Raw genomic sequence first — 13177 nt, 5'->3', positions numbered from 1 at the left:
AGAAAAAAAATCACTCTAAATATGACTCACATGACTCTCTTCCTTCTATGCATATTATCATAATCTTTTTATATCTAATATATTGTGCCCCTTAAGAATGGTTATAAATTTAAAGCAAAACTATAGTCAAACAAATCATAATACAGTAGGAGAGGATTTTGTGATCTCTTTCAAGCACACCCTTTCCCCTCCATCCAATGAACAGCTACTCTGAACCTATCAGCTACCAGAGAGATTAAAAAAAACTCATGTAAGACACAAAGACTGGCTAATTGACTATATTTCATGATGTTGATAGGAGACTAGAACAGAACAGGTGTTCTGTGGGTCTATTCAAATGATTAGTACCTTCCAAAAGCGCCGTATGTGTTTACTATCCTGAGCGGGTTGAATGAGGTGTTCATGACTTGTCTGGAATTAAGCAGGTTGAGAACGACAGGTATACTGAGATAGGTGATCAGGAGTCCAAATGTGACGTTCACCACTTTGCGGACACAGCAGCCTGGTTAGAACACAAACAAAACCAGAAAGGAAGTGACTTCACCGTCTGAGGTTGCTCATGATCAGTTTGGACCCTGCTTCTAAGAAGATAGTTTTTTTTTTCCCTACAATCCTTTCAAGGTCACCTGACAGGCAATTTCAGAGGGCTGCTAACAGTTGGTGTCAGCTCCCTTTCAAGCTAAAGTGGATGAATTCTTACACGTAATTAAACAAATCCTCGCCAGTAGGCCATGAAATCTCTCTCCAAAGATCTGCCTCTCTCTAAATAGTCTGAGAAGGGGCTGAAAAGAAAAATGTCTAAAATGTTTGAGTAATAACAGTTTTAGTGTAGGAAAAAACCACAGTTGGCATTTAGACATTGTTCAAAATTGCCCTCCTTGTTTTTAAGACTCTCCATGTACTCTCTCCAGCTGATTTTAAACCCTCTCTATTCCCCATCATGGTTCCTAACACCAGCCTTTTCTTGGTCCTTCTTCACCGCTAATGGAAGAGAGACCACTCCTCCACAGCTCTTACCACTGGAATTTGCTTTTCTGAATCTCCCTGCCATGGACACAACTCCTCTCTTTGATTCTCATCTCTTCCCTGGCTAGTGCCTCTGTACACTTCTCTTTCCTTTGGCTATCACTTATTACACCGCTACCTTGATATAACGCCACCCGATATAACACAAATTTGGATATAACACGGTAAAGCAGCACTCCGGGGGCGGGGGGGCTGCGCACGGTGGATCAAAGCAAGTTCAATATAACACAGTTTCACCTATAATGTGGTAAGATTTTTTGGCTCCTGAGGACAGTGTTATATCGGGGTAGAGGTGTATTTCAATTTCAGAATTGCTAAGTGCTTTGGGATATGGCTTTCATGAAGGACATTGTGAACGAGACTGGTGGTGTACTGGATAACATGCGGTATAATAAGCTAGGGCAGCCTCGAAAGGGTTTTTTGTGCTTATGATTGTTTTTAATTTAATGTGGACAGTCAAAGGAGAAGACTCAAAGTAAATGCACGCAGCTTTCCTCCTATCTCTGCAGGAGCAGGACGGTTATTTAAACCTCTTATATAGTCTGAATAATTATTTAGTCTGGGAATATTTTTGGAGAATCGCTTGATTCGGGTGGGTTATCTAACCCAGCCCCCTGCATTGCAGCAGGGCTGCCTCTGTGATCAGGCAAAGCAATACGTAAGTTGCTCAAGGAATTTATTTTGTCCTTCAAATGGCCTGAGGCTTCTAGCCTGTAAGGAAAAAAAAAAATCAGATACGAACACCAATGACTGCAAAGTTTTATTGTGAATGTCGGTGCTCCCGAAGTCACCATTTATCTGGATGCTGTGTAAATATAGGCCTGATTCTGCATATCCCTGCTTCTCAGACTCCTCTGCCACTAACTGGGTGAACGCAGGATGTGGCCCTTTGACAGTCAGCTCATTGGAGCCACAGGTCGTCTCTTTTTGCATGGCTATAAAGCACCACGGACACCTACAGCACTGTGTACATCATAACCATGCCCTCCGAATTGCACCGATCTGACCTTCAACCACAGTTACAGTATAATCCATGTGGAGAATGGCATCAGAAAGGAGTGAAACTGGCGGAAGAGGTCCAGTGTCTGCTTTGCAGCCCAATTAATGGGAATCTTGCCATTGACTTCAGTGAGACTTGGATCAGGCCCTTAAGGTAAGTCCAGACTACCCGCTGGATCAGCAGGTAGCCATCGCCCTATCAGGGATCGATACATCATGTCTTGTCTAGACGCGATATACCAATCCCCGAACGCGCTCCCGTCGACTCTGGAACTCCACCAGGACGAGAGGTGGAAGTGGAGTTGACGAGGGGAGCCGTGATCCCGCGCCGTGAGGATGGAAGGTAAGTTGAAATAAGATACATCGACTTCAGCTATGCTATTCCTGTAGCTGAAGTTGTGTATCTTACATCAACCCCCGGCCCTAGTGTAGACCAGGCCTTAGATACCAAGGTGCAGATCCTTAACAGTACTTAGGCACTTAAGTCTCATTGAAATCAACGGGAGTTGGTGCCGTGAATATCTGGTCCCATGTGACAGGCTTCTTATAAAAACCTTCATATGAACAAAAGGGGCATAAAATGCCACTCACGCCATTCTTCTGACTCTTGGCATTAACTTTCCTCCACGACTTTTGCTACTTGGCCCTCCTGTCCAAGGCACCGACTCAGCAATCCATTCTTACTCAGCACGTGTATAAGCACTTTCTGGAACAGGGATGGATTTAGGCTGGGACTGAACCCAAGTTTGTAGCAAGTATGGGAGGTTCTTCTAAGGAACCCTTAACTTGTGGTCTGTGGGGACCCGTTAGAGAATGTCATGGAGTAAATTTAGGAAGTTGAGTCATAAGAGGATCTCTCTCATTCTCAAAATGATTCACCGATTGGTAAATGGAAGAACCATTTTTCTGTCTCTTCTCCAACAAGACAGGCATAGGTTTGCTCAGAGTGACTGAAAAACACAACTCAAACGGAGATCTCTAGCATCACTCCAGTCACTGGATTTACCAGCCTTGCTGGAAAACGACTTGGAATTTAAATGCTGCAACTAAAAGAGATTTCTCCTAGTAAAATATTTAAAATAAATACGTAGTGCAATGAAATATAATGAGTATTATGGAAACTAAACACTTCTGTTTAATAAATGGCCTAATCTGAGGTGGATCAGGCTTGCTTCGAAAGAACTACAGGCATTTCATTTTGTAAACATGTTAAAAACTAGCATCTGTAACTGATGTCGATATTATGTTCAATTTGTTGCTTATGTATTGTTTATACAAATCCTAGAAACAGTTCTACATCTGTTATCCAGCCCCATGTAAGTAAATCCCCCTTCTCTCTGCACTATCAGTTCTCTTTGGGGATATGATTTTCTTTTTTTAAATCTTAGCAGTGTATATTAGCCACATGCTCCACTGTTCCTTCTATTTTCTTTTTCATGCTATACCTGTAGGCCAAACTATATGCCCAGGGCAATCTGACAGCCAAGTTCTTGATGCTTGAACAAGCCCAGCATTCCTGACAAAGTCTGATAGCCTCACTCCTTAAAATTTGTGAGAGAGGATTTTATGCCCTCCTCCTCCTCCTTTTTTTTCTGATTTGGCACCACATTAAATTACTGAGTTAATTCCAGAATCAAAACGTTCTGCTTATGTTAGAACCATGACGACTCCTGGATTGTTTAAAGACAACTGGACAGAGCTATTATGTCCATTGTGTCAGTGGCAAATACTGTAAAACTGCAAGTGTGATAAATGTGAAAAACATTTTCTACGTTTAAACATAAAAAAAAAATACCACTGAAATTCTGGTCTCATGGACATCAATGGGAGTGTCGCTATTGACTTCATCGGAGGCAAGTTTTCTACCTCTATATTGCTTACTTTGTTACATCTGATGCTTTTCCTCGTGCTGAATAGTACCTTAAAATACTTCCACTAAAGTCAATGGAACAAGGTGCCACCCACCAGGAGCAAAGATATCAGAATTTTAGCTTTAGAGACTTATTTTTCTATAAGCAGATACAATCCACACTAACACTATGTAAGTATCCCCCCATGTAGCTGGAGGATAGAAGTGTATAAGTCAGCTCCTGCCTCTGTGCTAATGGTTCTTTAGTGTAAGTAGCAGAGGCTTAGGTTTTAAGATCCAGAGGTCCTTCAATGTGAGTGATCCCACTAGGGAATTGTCACACAAAGATACTTCCCTTCCCCTGCCTACATAATAATAAGACCTAGCTCATGTTTTCCAAAGGGAAGTATCATTATCCCTATTTTACAGGTGCAGAAACAGGCACAGAATGGTGAAGGGCCTTGCCCAAGTTCACCCAGCAGGCCAGTGACCGAGCTTGGAATAAAAGTGGTAAGAGCACTAGATAGATAAGGTTTTAGTCCTCACCAGAATGACCTACCATATCTCAAAGGGAGCCTCTGTCCTGCTGCCTCTTTGGCTTGTATCTTCAACACCTGGTCCTTCACACATCCCTCTTTGGAACTGAATAGGAATCCCAAGCAGGCGTCATCAAAACAGGCAATGCTGGGCACTATGGTTAACCAGTTGAGGAAGCTCAGGTTCCCACTGATAATTAAGACCACCTAAGTAGGAAAGAACGAAAGCACAGGGTAGTTGTGAGTTTAGGCAGGGGAATGTACTGAAAAAGTGTCATCTGGCCAGGTTTCCAAGCGATGTGTCCCAGCCTTAGTACAACAGCATTTGTCTGTAGGAGGAAAGGAAACGTCCATGTGCACAATGGTTTGTTCTCTTGAAACAAGGTTAGATGCAGTGATAATTACAGCTGCAGTGACTGTAACCAAGTATCTGGGAATCTGAACATACCCTGCCAATCTGTAGAAAAACCTCTGCAGTTATTGTGGCCATCTTCTGGGGAAGGCCTCAAATCTCAAACAACATTTCACTTGTCGTTGCCAGTGGATCTTGAAAGCAGGGCCAGACAGCCCTGTGCCAAAGGGGCTTTTACCGCTCAAGCTCATGGAAATGTTGAGTGGATCCATTTTTTTTTTAAATTACTTAAAATATATATATAAACATTTGTGCCCGGTTGCTTCAGCACTGCAAAGGGGGTTCTCCTTGCATTATTTCCTGGCTCCGGAGGGACAGTGCACTGAGCTGATTTTAATTGGAGCCCCTAGTACACATTGATAGTGAGTGATCGCTGCAATCCTACAGCTAATTTAAACCACTAAAAATACAATAAAAAAGTGTGTGTATGTGTTGGGGAATGTTATGAAAAAGGGTTAGCTAGGAGCCTGGCAATTCAGACAGCGAGGAAATGGCTGCGCTTCCTCCACCTACAGTCATGGAGGAGGAGGAACTGAGTGGCTGTGGACGGCATTTCTCTCATGTAACCTCGGACACGCAATTTCTGGTGACAATTCCCCTGCAACAGCCCCGGCTGTCCGCACAGCTCTAGAGGCAACCGCCTCAAAGAACTGCAATCACTGGTAAGTACCCACTTTTTCTTTTTGGGATGACCACTCACAGGAGAAAGGCCCCTAAAGGGTATACTGTAATACCATACAGAGTGTATACCATAGTAAAGTGCTTGAAACAACAGCAAGCACAGTCCTTTCTCAGAAGCTATCTACATGCACCCAATAGCAGTGACAAGAAAACCCTGCATACCGCGTTATCACAACCCTGCACACGTTTCTCTGCTGAACTTCCTCTTGTCTGAAATTACCAAAGACATGGCAAAAAACCCCCACCACACTATAGGCCCGAACATGCTCCCACGGATACTCAAAGTGAGTTCTGCCATTACTTTCAGTGGGAAAAGGATCACCTGTGCGTGGTGACTTGATTTCCCTACTCACCTCTGTGACTATGCTGTTTGGTTCCATGTTTGATTGTCTATGTGGTTATTTCCTGATTATGCCCACATGTTGGTGAAACCAAGGTTTCAGAAACCCTAGAGGAAGACTTTGGCACTTCTAATTGAAAAGCAGCCCTTAAATATCTGTGTTTTTGAAGAGGTCATTTTTATTTTAGCTTTTATTACCCATTTATGAGGATGTTTTGCATGTGTAACACAGAACAGAAAAAGTGGGAACATTTGAAAGCTCTTGGAAGAGCATAAATATTTGTATATATTAGGCCAGATTTTTGAGATAAAGGGTATTTTTTCTTCTCATTACAATGATTTGAAAATCCAAGGGACCTTCTTGCACCCAGTTCCCCAACCAATCTTAATGAGCATAAAACAGTCATTTCTTGGGCATAGTCCATTTCACCGTGGTCATGAATCACATGCCTTCAGAGCATATGGCTCTATTTTACAGCCTTAAAGTTACATGATGTCACTTTTTTGCCATTTTCATGGGTCAGCCACAGAAAAGATGGAGCTACATCTCTGCTCAGGCTGAATTACAAACCCAAATTCGGAGCCTTTCATTAGAACTCCACATACCACTTGAAAACACAGAACAATTTCTCCATCATTATTATTGCTTCCCACTCTCAAAACTCCCCTGATGTCACTGGGGTTGCACAGCTGTTAAGGAAGGCAGAATTTAGCTGTCAAGAAAGGCAGAATTATGCACTAGTGATCAGTGAGCACCAGTCTATGTAGTTTAACAAAGAGAAGGTTAGGCATGGCTTGGTTATACTCTGTAAGTATTTACATGGGGAACGAATATTTAATAATGGGATCTTCAGTCTAGCAGGGAAAGATATAACATGATCCAATGGCTGCAAGTTGAAGCTAGACAAATTCAGATTGGAAATAAGATAAATATTTTTAACTGGAACTAGCAGACTCTTCATTACTGACAATTTTTAAATCAAAGATTTTAGTCAAACGATCTGCTCTAGGAATTATTTTGGGGAAGTTCTCTGGCCGATGTTATACAGGGGATTAGACTAGATCATTACAATTTGGAATCTATGAATCTATGAATTACCAGGTGAACAAGTACAAAACAGTGGCATCTGTGTGGTACTGCACTTATTTCGTGTGCTTAGTGGTAACTATTGATAAGGGTAGATGGGCAGCATGAAATAAGATGAAATAATTTCCTATTTTGCCACAAAAAGAACCCAGCAACAAAAAAAACACATGTAGCCCTCAGGTCAAATCCTGAGATCCTTAGGACCTTGTCTACACAGAAACTTGCATGGGTTCCATGAATCCGGTGCAAACCCCTGTGTGTACACTCTTATTTTAGAGGCTTGCTGCAGTTTGTCTTCGACCTGTTCCTAATTAACTTAAGCTACACTGAAGCAGGCCTGGATTAAACCAAGATAAGAGTGTCCACACTGACTTTTTACCTATTTAATTAAATCTGTTTAGAATTACACCATATGCTAAACTGGTGCAACAGCATGTGCAAATGAGCCCTTAATTTCCTTTGCGGTGAACAGGAGTTGGCCAGAGTGAGACTGGAGTGTAGACTGAGGAACCCGCTTCGCACGTGGAGTTCACCTTTGTTCACTCAGGCAGTGCCCAGGGTAGCCATCCGTGCATGCCCCTCTTCATCACTAACAGCCAGACTTCCCAGAAAACCTTCTATGGCAGTGGTCCCCAAACTGTGGGGCTGAGGAATGGGCGGGGTGGGAGGGGCATGCGGTGGAGCCTGGGCAAGCCCTCATGGGGGGGGCAATGCCACCCAGTCTCTCACCTTCCCTAACCCAACTCTGGCTCCATCCACAGCTCTACTCCACCCTTAGCCGCAGCTCTGCCCTGCCCCCAGCTGCAGCTCTGCCCTCAGCCCAGCTCTATCCCCAGCCACAGATCCGCCCTGCCTCCTGCTCTGTCCTCATTCCCTCTCCTCCTCCAGGCCAACTCTGCCTCTAGCCCCAGCTCCTCTGCCATCCCCAGTCCTGACCCCAGCTCTGCAGTCAGCCCAAGCTCCTCTGCTGAACCAACTGTGCAGTAATGGAGTGTGTGCATGTGTACAGACAGATTCCATTACTGGCAAAGTAGGACGTACCACTGCTCTATGGGGCTGTGGATCCATGCCTGAGGAGGAGGGACTGGACACCCTGTTAGGAAATGCGGTATATGATCAGAAGCACTAAAAACCTTCCTCTTGCACTCACAGCTATTGTATCCAGAGCTTTGGGGGCTGTGAGACTGTCGAATAGTGGTTGAGAAGCACTGTTAGGTCCTCAGATGGAAGTACTGGAGCAGGGCATTATTTCTGCTACTGTTCTCTCGCTGCATTTGTTAAAGCCTTTGTTTCCCTGAGATAATAAGGCAGCTGGAGCCCGATGCCACAACAGCAGGTTTCTAAGGCACGTAGGATTATATAGGGAGCTGGCATGTCAAGCCACCTCAGAAGACTTAGAGCATTCATTTTGGTACCATAACAACATAGGATGCTTACACAACCTGACAGTAATGAACGCCTGTGCTATGCAACTGATGGCATGAGTTGATGAACAGTAGCATACAGCGGTTGAGGCTGAATGGGAGCACTATTCTGTTGAAGACAGGAGGACACTAGAAATGATCACAGCAGCAGCCACCCATCAGACACAAAGGACGCACCCTGGATCTGCACAACATCCTATAAATCACACTTGTTGGCGAACCCATTAGAGAACTCCCCTCTCTGGTATATGCTCCAGGTTTATGCCAATCTCTAACTGATAGGAACCAGGATGAGAGCAAATATGGGACGGATAATCCTACATTGGTTACTGCAGCGTTCTTGTACCAGATGCAAAGAATCCTGTGGCACCTTATAGACTAACAAACGTTTTGGAGCATGAGCTTTCGTGGGTGAATACCCACTTCCTCAGATGCATGCTTGTACCAGATGATGATCTAGATGGACCTTGGCTCTGATCCACTCTGGCAATTCCTATGTATTTGCCTCAAGAGGTATCCAAATTGGTGCTCTCACTAACAATCACTAGAGTCAATAATCACATCCTCCCCATAAAAGTGAAAGAGTTAAGAGGGCTTGTGTGTGGTGTTCCACTGAAGTCAATGATGCTACGCATCTTTACACCAGCTGGAGACTTGGCCCGTTAACCTTTAAAGGATATTGCAACGCAATCCAGACTCTAACACTATGGGAAGATGCCATTATGTGCACTGCTTCACTCTTCTTCACAAAACAACGTTGTTTTTCGCCTACAGCAGTGAAAATAGTTAATTGTTCCATGTTCCTGGACAAGAATCAATCACTGCCCATCCAGCCTTGCTGACACCAACTCGCACCAGACACAGAGTTGACATTACAGTTTTGCCCAAATACCAGCATAACAACATGATAAACGGCGCCGATCACAACATAGTTGCCATTGAGACAAATCTGGGTTTTCGTGGGACCGGCTGCCTGGCTGAACTGCCCAGCCAGTCCTTCAAAACTGAAAATCTTATAAATGATTGAGCATACTGCCATAAAACAATTTCTAGGGCTCCATAAAAAGTGCAGATGATGCCTGTTTAGAACTGTTTGAGTTTTGAGACTGATTTGGATTCTTGCCCCGTTAGTCATGCTCCTTAGGATTTAGCCCTAGTTATGCTAATTAACTAGCTGTTCCTTGGTTACCACACACACACACACACACCCCAGCCCCATCCTCTTACCCATAAAAAATAAAGGTTATAAAGTTGACTGAATAGATTATGAATTGAAAAATAATGCCCCCGATGTAATAAAATCACTGATTTTCCAGACCTGAAATCAGCTAATGAGAATTTCCCCCACCGGCCCAGCTAGGTTGAAAGTTATAACTTTGATTGGTAGTGTTATTTTTAAGCACATTGCTCTATTCATGCAGCCACGCTTTCTCTTCCTGTGAATTGTTTACCTGCTGTTTTAGAGCATGATTTGCATGGGGGTCAAAGCATGCTTTCTAGAGACTACAAGGAGTCCGGTGGCACCTTAAAGACGAATAAATTTATTTGGGCATAAGCTTTCGTAGGTAAAAAACCACTTACCCATGAAAGTTTATGTCCAAATTAATCTGTTATTCTTTAACGTGCCACCGGACTCCTTGTTGTTTTTGTGGATACAGACTAACACGGCTCCCCCCTGATACTTTATAGAGACTGGAAGTCCAAGGTTGCATCACATCATCACCCCGTCTCTAGACACTGGAATATCTAGTGATTTTGTATGTATTGCCTTTAAAGATTCCTTCACACTGCCCTGCCAACATCCCTCAACCCTCATGGAGATGGATTACTTTGGGGGTGAGAGGTTAGCCCCCTCTTGAGAGTGTCAGCAAGGGGTCCAATTAGTGCCAATTGTGCAGGTGTGGTCAGTGATGAGGAGTGCAATCATATTAGATGGATACTTGAGCATCATCAGATGAGAAAAGTGATGTGACATAGAGGTCATTGTTATTATTAAACTGTATTACACAAGCACCTGAGGTTCCAACTGAGATGAGGGCCCACTGTACTAGACCCTATGCAGACACAATCCCTACCCTGAGGGGCTTACGAAGAAAACACACAAGACAAAGGATGGGAGAAATGGAGAATTATTTCCATTTTACAGATGGGAAATTTAGGCACAAGACAACTAAGAGTTCGCCCAGACAACACACAGAGTTTGTATCAGGGACAGAAAGCAGATCTTCCGAATACCAATCCAGCATCTTCACCATAAGACTATCTCAGTTAGAATTATCTGAATATCCTATTACTAGTCCCCTGATTTTCCCTTTGTAGTATCCTCAAGTATGCTCATATAGTTTGGCTTCTTCCCTTCCTAGACAAGTTCTCCTGTTTTACATACTCAGTCTCCCTACTTTCTAGAGTCACTGGTGGTCTCCAAAATGTTGTTCTACCATTGAAACATTAATAAAACACATATTATTGGTCTGAGGCATTTCAGCTGATGTTCTATTAAATATAATTTAACTTTACTCATTAAAACAAAATCAAAATCATATCATTTATTTGTTTGACATGGGCATAGTTTTGCAAGTTGCAATGTCTGAAAATGCTGAGAGGACATTCAAGGAGCAGTGTGACAGAATCCTAGAGGGGTGTGCCATACCCAAGTACAGCACATTGCAGAAGTCTTAATTGCTTTTTCGTAAACAAAATTACTCTCTTAGCCCATGTTGGATAATTACTCAGAATTATTTAAAAAATACCACCACTTGGTTCTGAATGACATACACGTGTAAGTTCCTGGGATGTAACATGCAGTACTCAGAGCAGAAAATATGTATAACAGTTCCCACTTTGATCCACAAATAGTTTAGCTTTAAGTTCAATGCATATTAATCAGCCTGTATTCATTAATGTATTTCTCACCTAGCTACTTTGTTAGGAAATCATATTTTTGGTTTTTATTTGATTTTCCTTGCACTATTGCGGTAATATTAAGAAAATAATTCTCCGGTTTGCCAGTTTGACACAAGATCACTTTACAGCTTTATAAGTAGCAACTGGGTGGTCTGTTACATGCATTTTTTTTTTCAGTAGTGATTCACCTCTCTTTACTGCTTGGAAGTCAGAAGCAAAAATATCTTATTTCCACCAGCCCTCAAAAATCAGGGGATTCAAAAATAATATAGGTTTGGCATTTTTTGGTCTGTGGGTGGAATTATGAACCTGACAAATTTTTAACTCGAGTCACTCAAATTGAATCTTGTGGATCACAACTGGGTATTTGATTAATATAAAGGCATCAATGAACAAATTCAATAAATGGTTAATATTATACTCTTCCCGGGGGGCACAAATACCATTTAATCCTGAGGCTGGCCAAAAAAAACAGCTTCTACTTGGAAGTCAATTAAGTGATTAGTGAAACTGTCATTTCTTCAACCTCTACAATTGTTGGCTGTCCTAACGACTTGCTTCTTGGCCACTTCTGGAAAGAGGTTATGTTATGTGACAGATCTGTCTGGCCCCCGCTAACACTGAAATTCTGTCAGCTGAGTAGTAACTGTTTTCTGCAGTTCTGATCCTTTAGGCCCAGGATACCTTGGGGTTAGTGGATCCTCATGATTCAGACCAGTATTTGTTTTGGCTGCCAGAGCACATTTATCTAATCCTCTCTTTCTCCACACAACTTCCTAATTCTTCATGTTTTACTTTCTCCTCCCAAAGAAAGAAAAAGCACGGGAGGGAAGCTTCCATCTGTCCTCCAGAGAGCACCAGCGTATCAACCAGCCTAATTCATCTCACAGCTGGAGGAGCAAATCTCTCCAATAACATAATGGGATAGAGCATTGCACTGGACTGCAGGGGATCTGGCTTCTAGTCTTGGCTCTGCCACTAGGCTGCTGGTTGACCCTGAGCAAGATACTTTCCCTATCCAAGCCTGAGTTTCCTCATCTGTAAAATGGGTATAATGAACCCGGCCTCTGGGAAAAGCTGGTTGGGGTCTGTGGATGAAAAGCACTATACAGATGTTATTCTACCTATGTGCACATGGAACAATTGTCCCTTTGCCATCAGACGTGTAAAGAATGACAGTTCAATATGCATCCCGCATAACAACCAATATTCCTTTTACACTATTTTAAAGGCTTACACATACTATGCACTACAATCAAGAGGAGTATGTTGCATCCTCTCCTTACCGACTTCTGTACTGTGCCATCGTTAGCCTGGTGCTGACTTGTATTTACTAAGTGTCCACCTCTCTTTTGCTGGACAATATTGAAATGCACAATTATAACAAACAGATGGTACCAACCCCCGTGGTGATTTTTTTTTATTAAAGCACAGTATTAATCATGGTAATTGAGTAGGAACTTTAAGGTTATAAAACTACAGCATGTCTAATGAGCAAGCTCCTTATAGGAGGAACTGAGGTTTTTAATCTAATAATGTCAGTTTTATGGATTATGACTGGAGTTTTATGAAGTGTGATATGAAATACTGTGGATTCATGGCTCTCGCTGGATTAATTTGGAAAAGTAGTTTTCCTGGTTCTAGGCCCAAAAACAATTATTCCTTATATTTCTGTCCCCTGCACTGTTACCAAACCCCTCTGTCAGAAAATGGGCACCTACCCCTATAATTCTTTTACAGATTACACTTCTTTGTTCGGCTGTTTATTTACTTTTAAAGCAGAGATTGTTGTAAACATACAGTAGGTACTAGAAGCTCATATTCTTTGTAACAGACTGTATATTTGTCCAGCAGGAACAGCAACAATAGCTTGTAAACAGTTAAACACAGTCTAGGGATGTCTGTGAATTTGCAGGCTA

General features: G+C 42.6%; 1 protein-coding gene across 6 annotated transcripts in view; it reads right to left on the bottom strand.

Moving 5' to 3' along the window:
• The window catches only part of LMF1 (lipase maturation factor 1), a 330506-nt gene that overhangs the window by 36459 nt on the left and 280870 nt on the right, over positions 1–13177 (bottom strand). For all 6 annotated transcript variants that reach the window (XR_004002415.1, XM_030578587.1, XM_030578585.1 and 3 more), the window contains 2 exons: positions 4434–4617; positions 349–502 (listed from right to left, as the gene is read on the bottom strand). Coding sequence is in view for 5 of the 6 variants with exons in the window: in XM_030578587.1 (XP_030434447.1) it covers positions 349–502; positions 4434–4617 (338 nt within the window). In the remaining variant the exon portion in view is untranslated. The remainder of the gene's footprint in view (positions 1–348; positions 503–4433; positions 4618–13177) is intronic.

This window comes from Gopherus evgoodei, chromosome 10, assembly GCF_007399415.2.
Source record: "Gopherus evgoodei ecotype Sinaloan lineage chromosome 10, rGopEvg1_v1.p, whole genome shotgun sequence".
NCBI classification, from domain to species: domain Eukaryota; kingdom Metazoa; phylum Chordata; order Testudines; family Testudinidae; genus Gopherus; species Gopherus evgoodei.
Note: the sequence above shows the minus strand (reverse complement) of the source record. Positions and strands in the feature narration are given on the sequence as shown.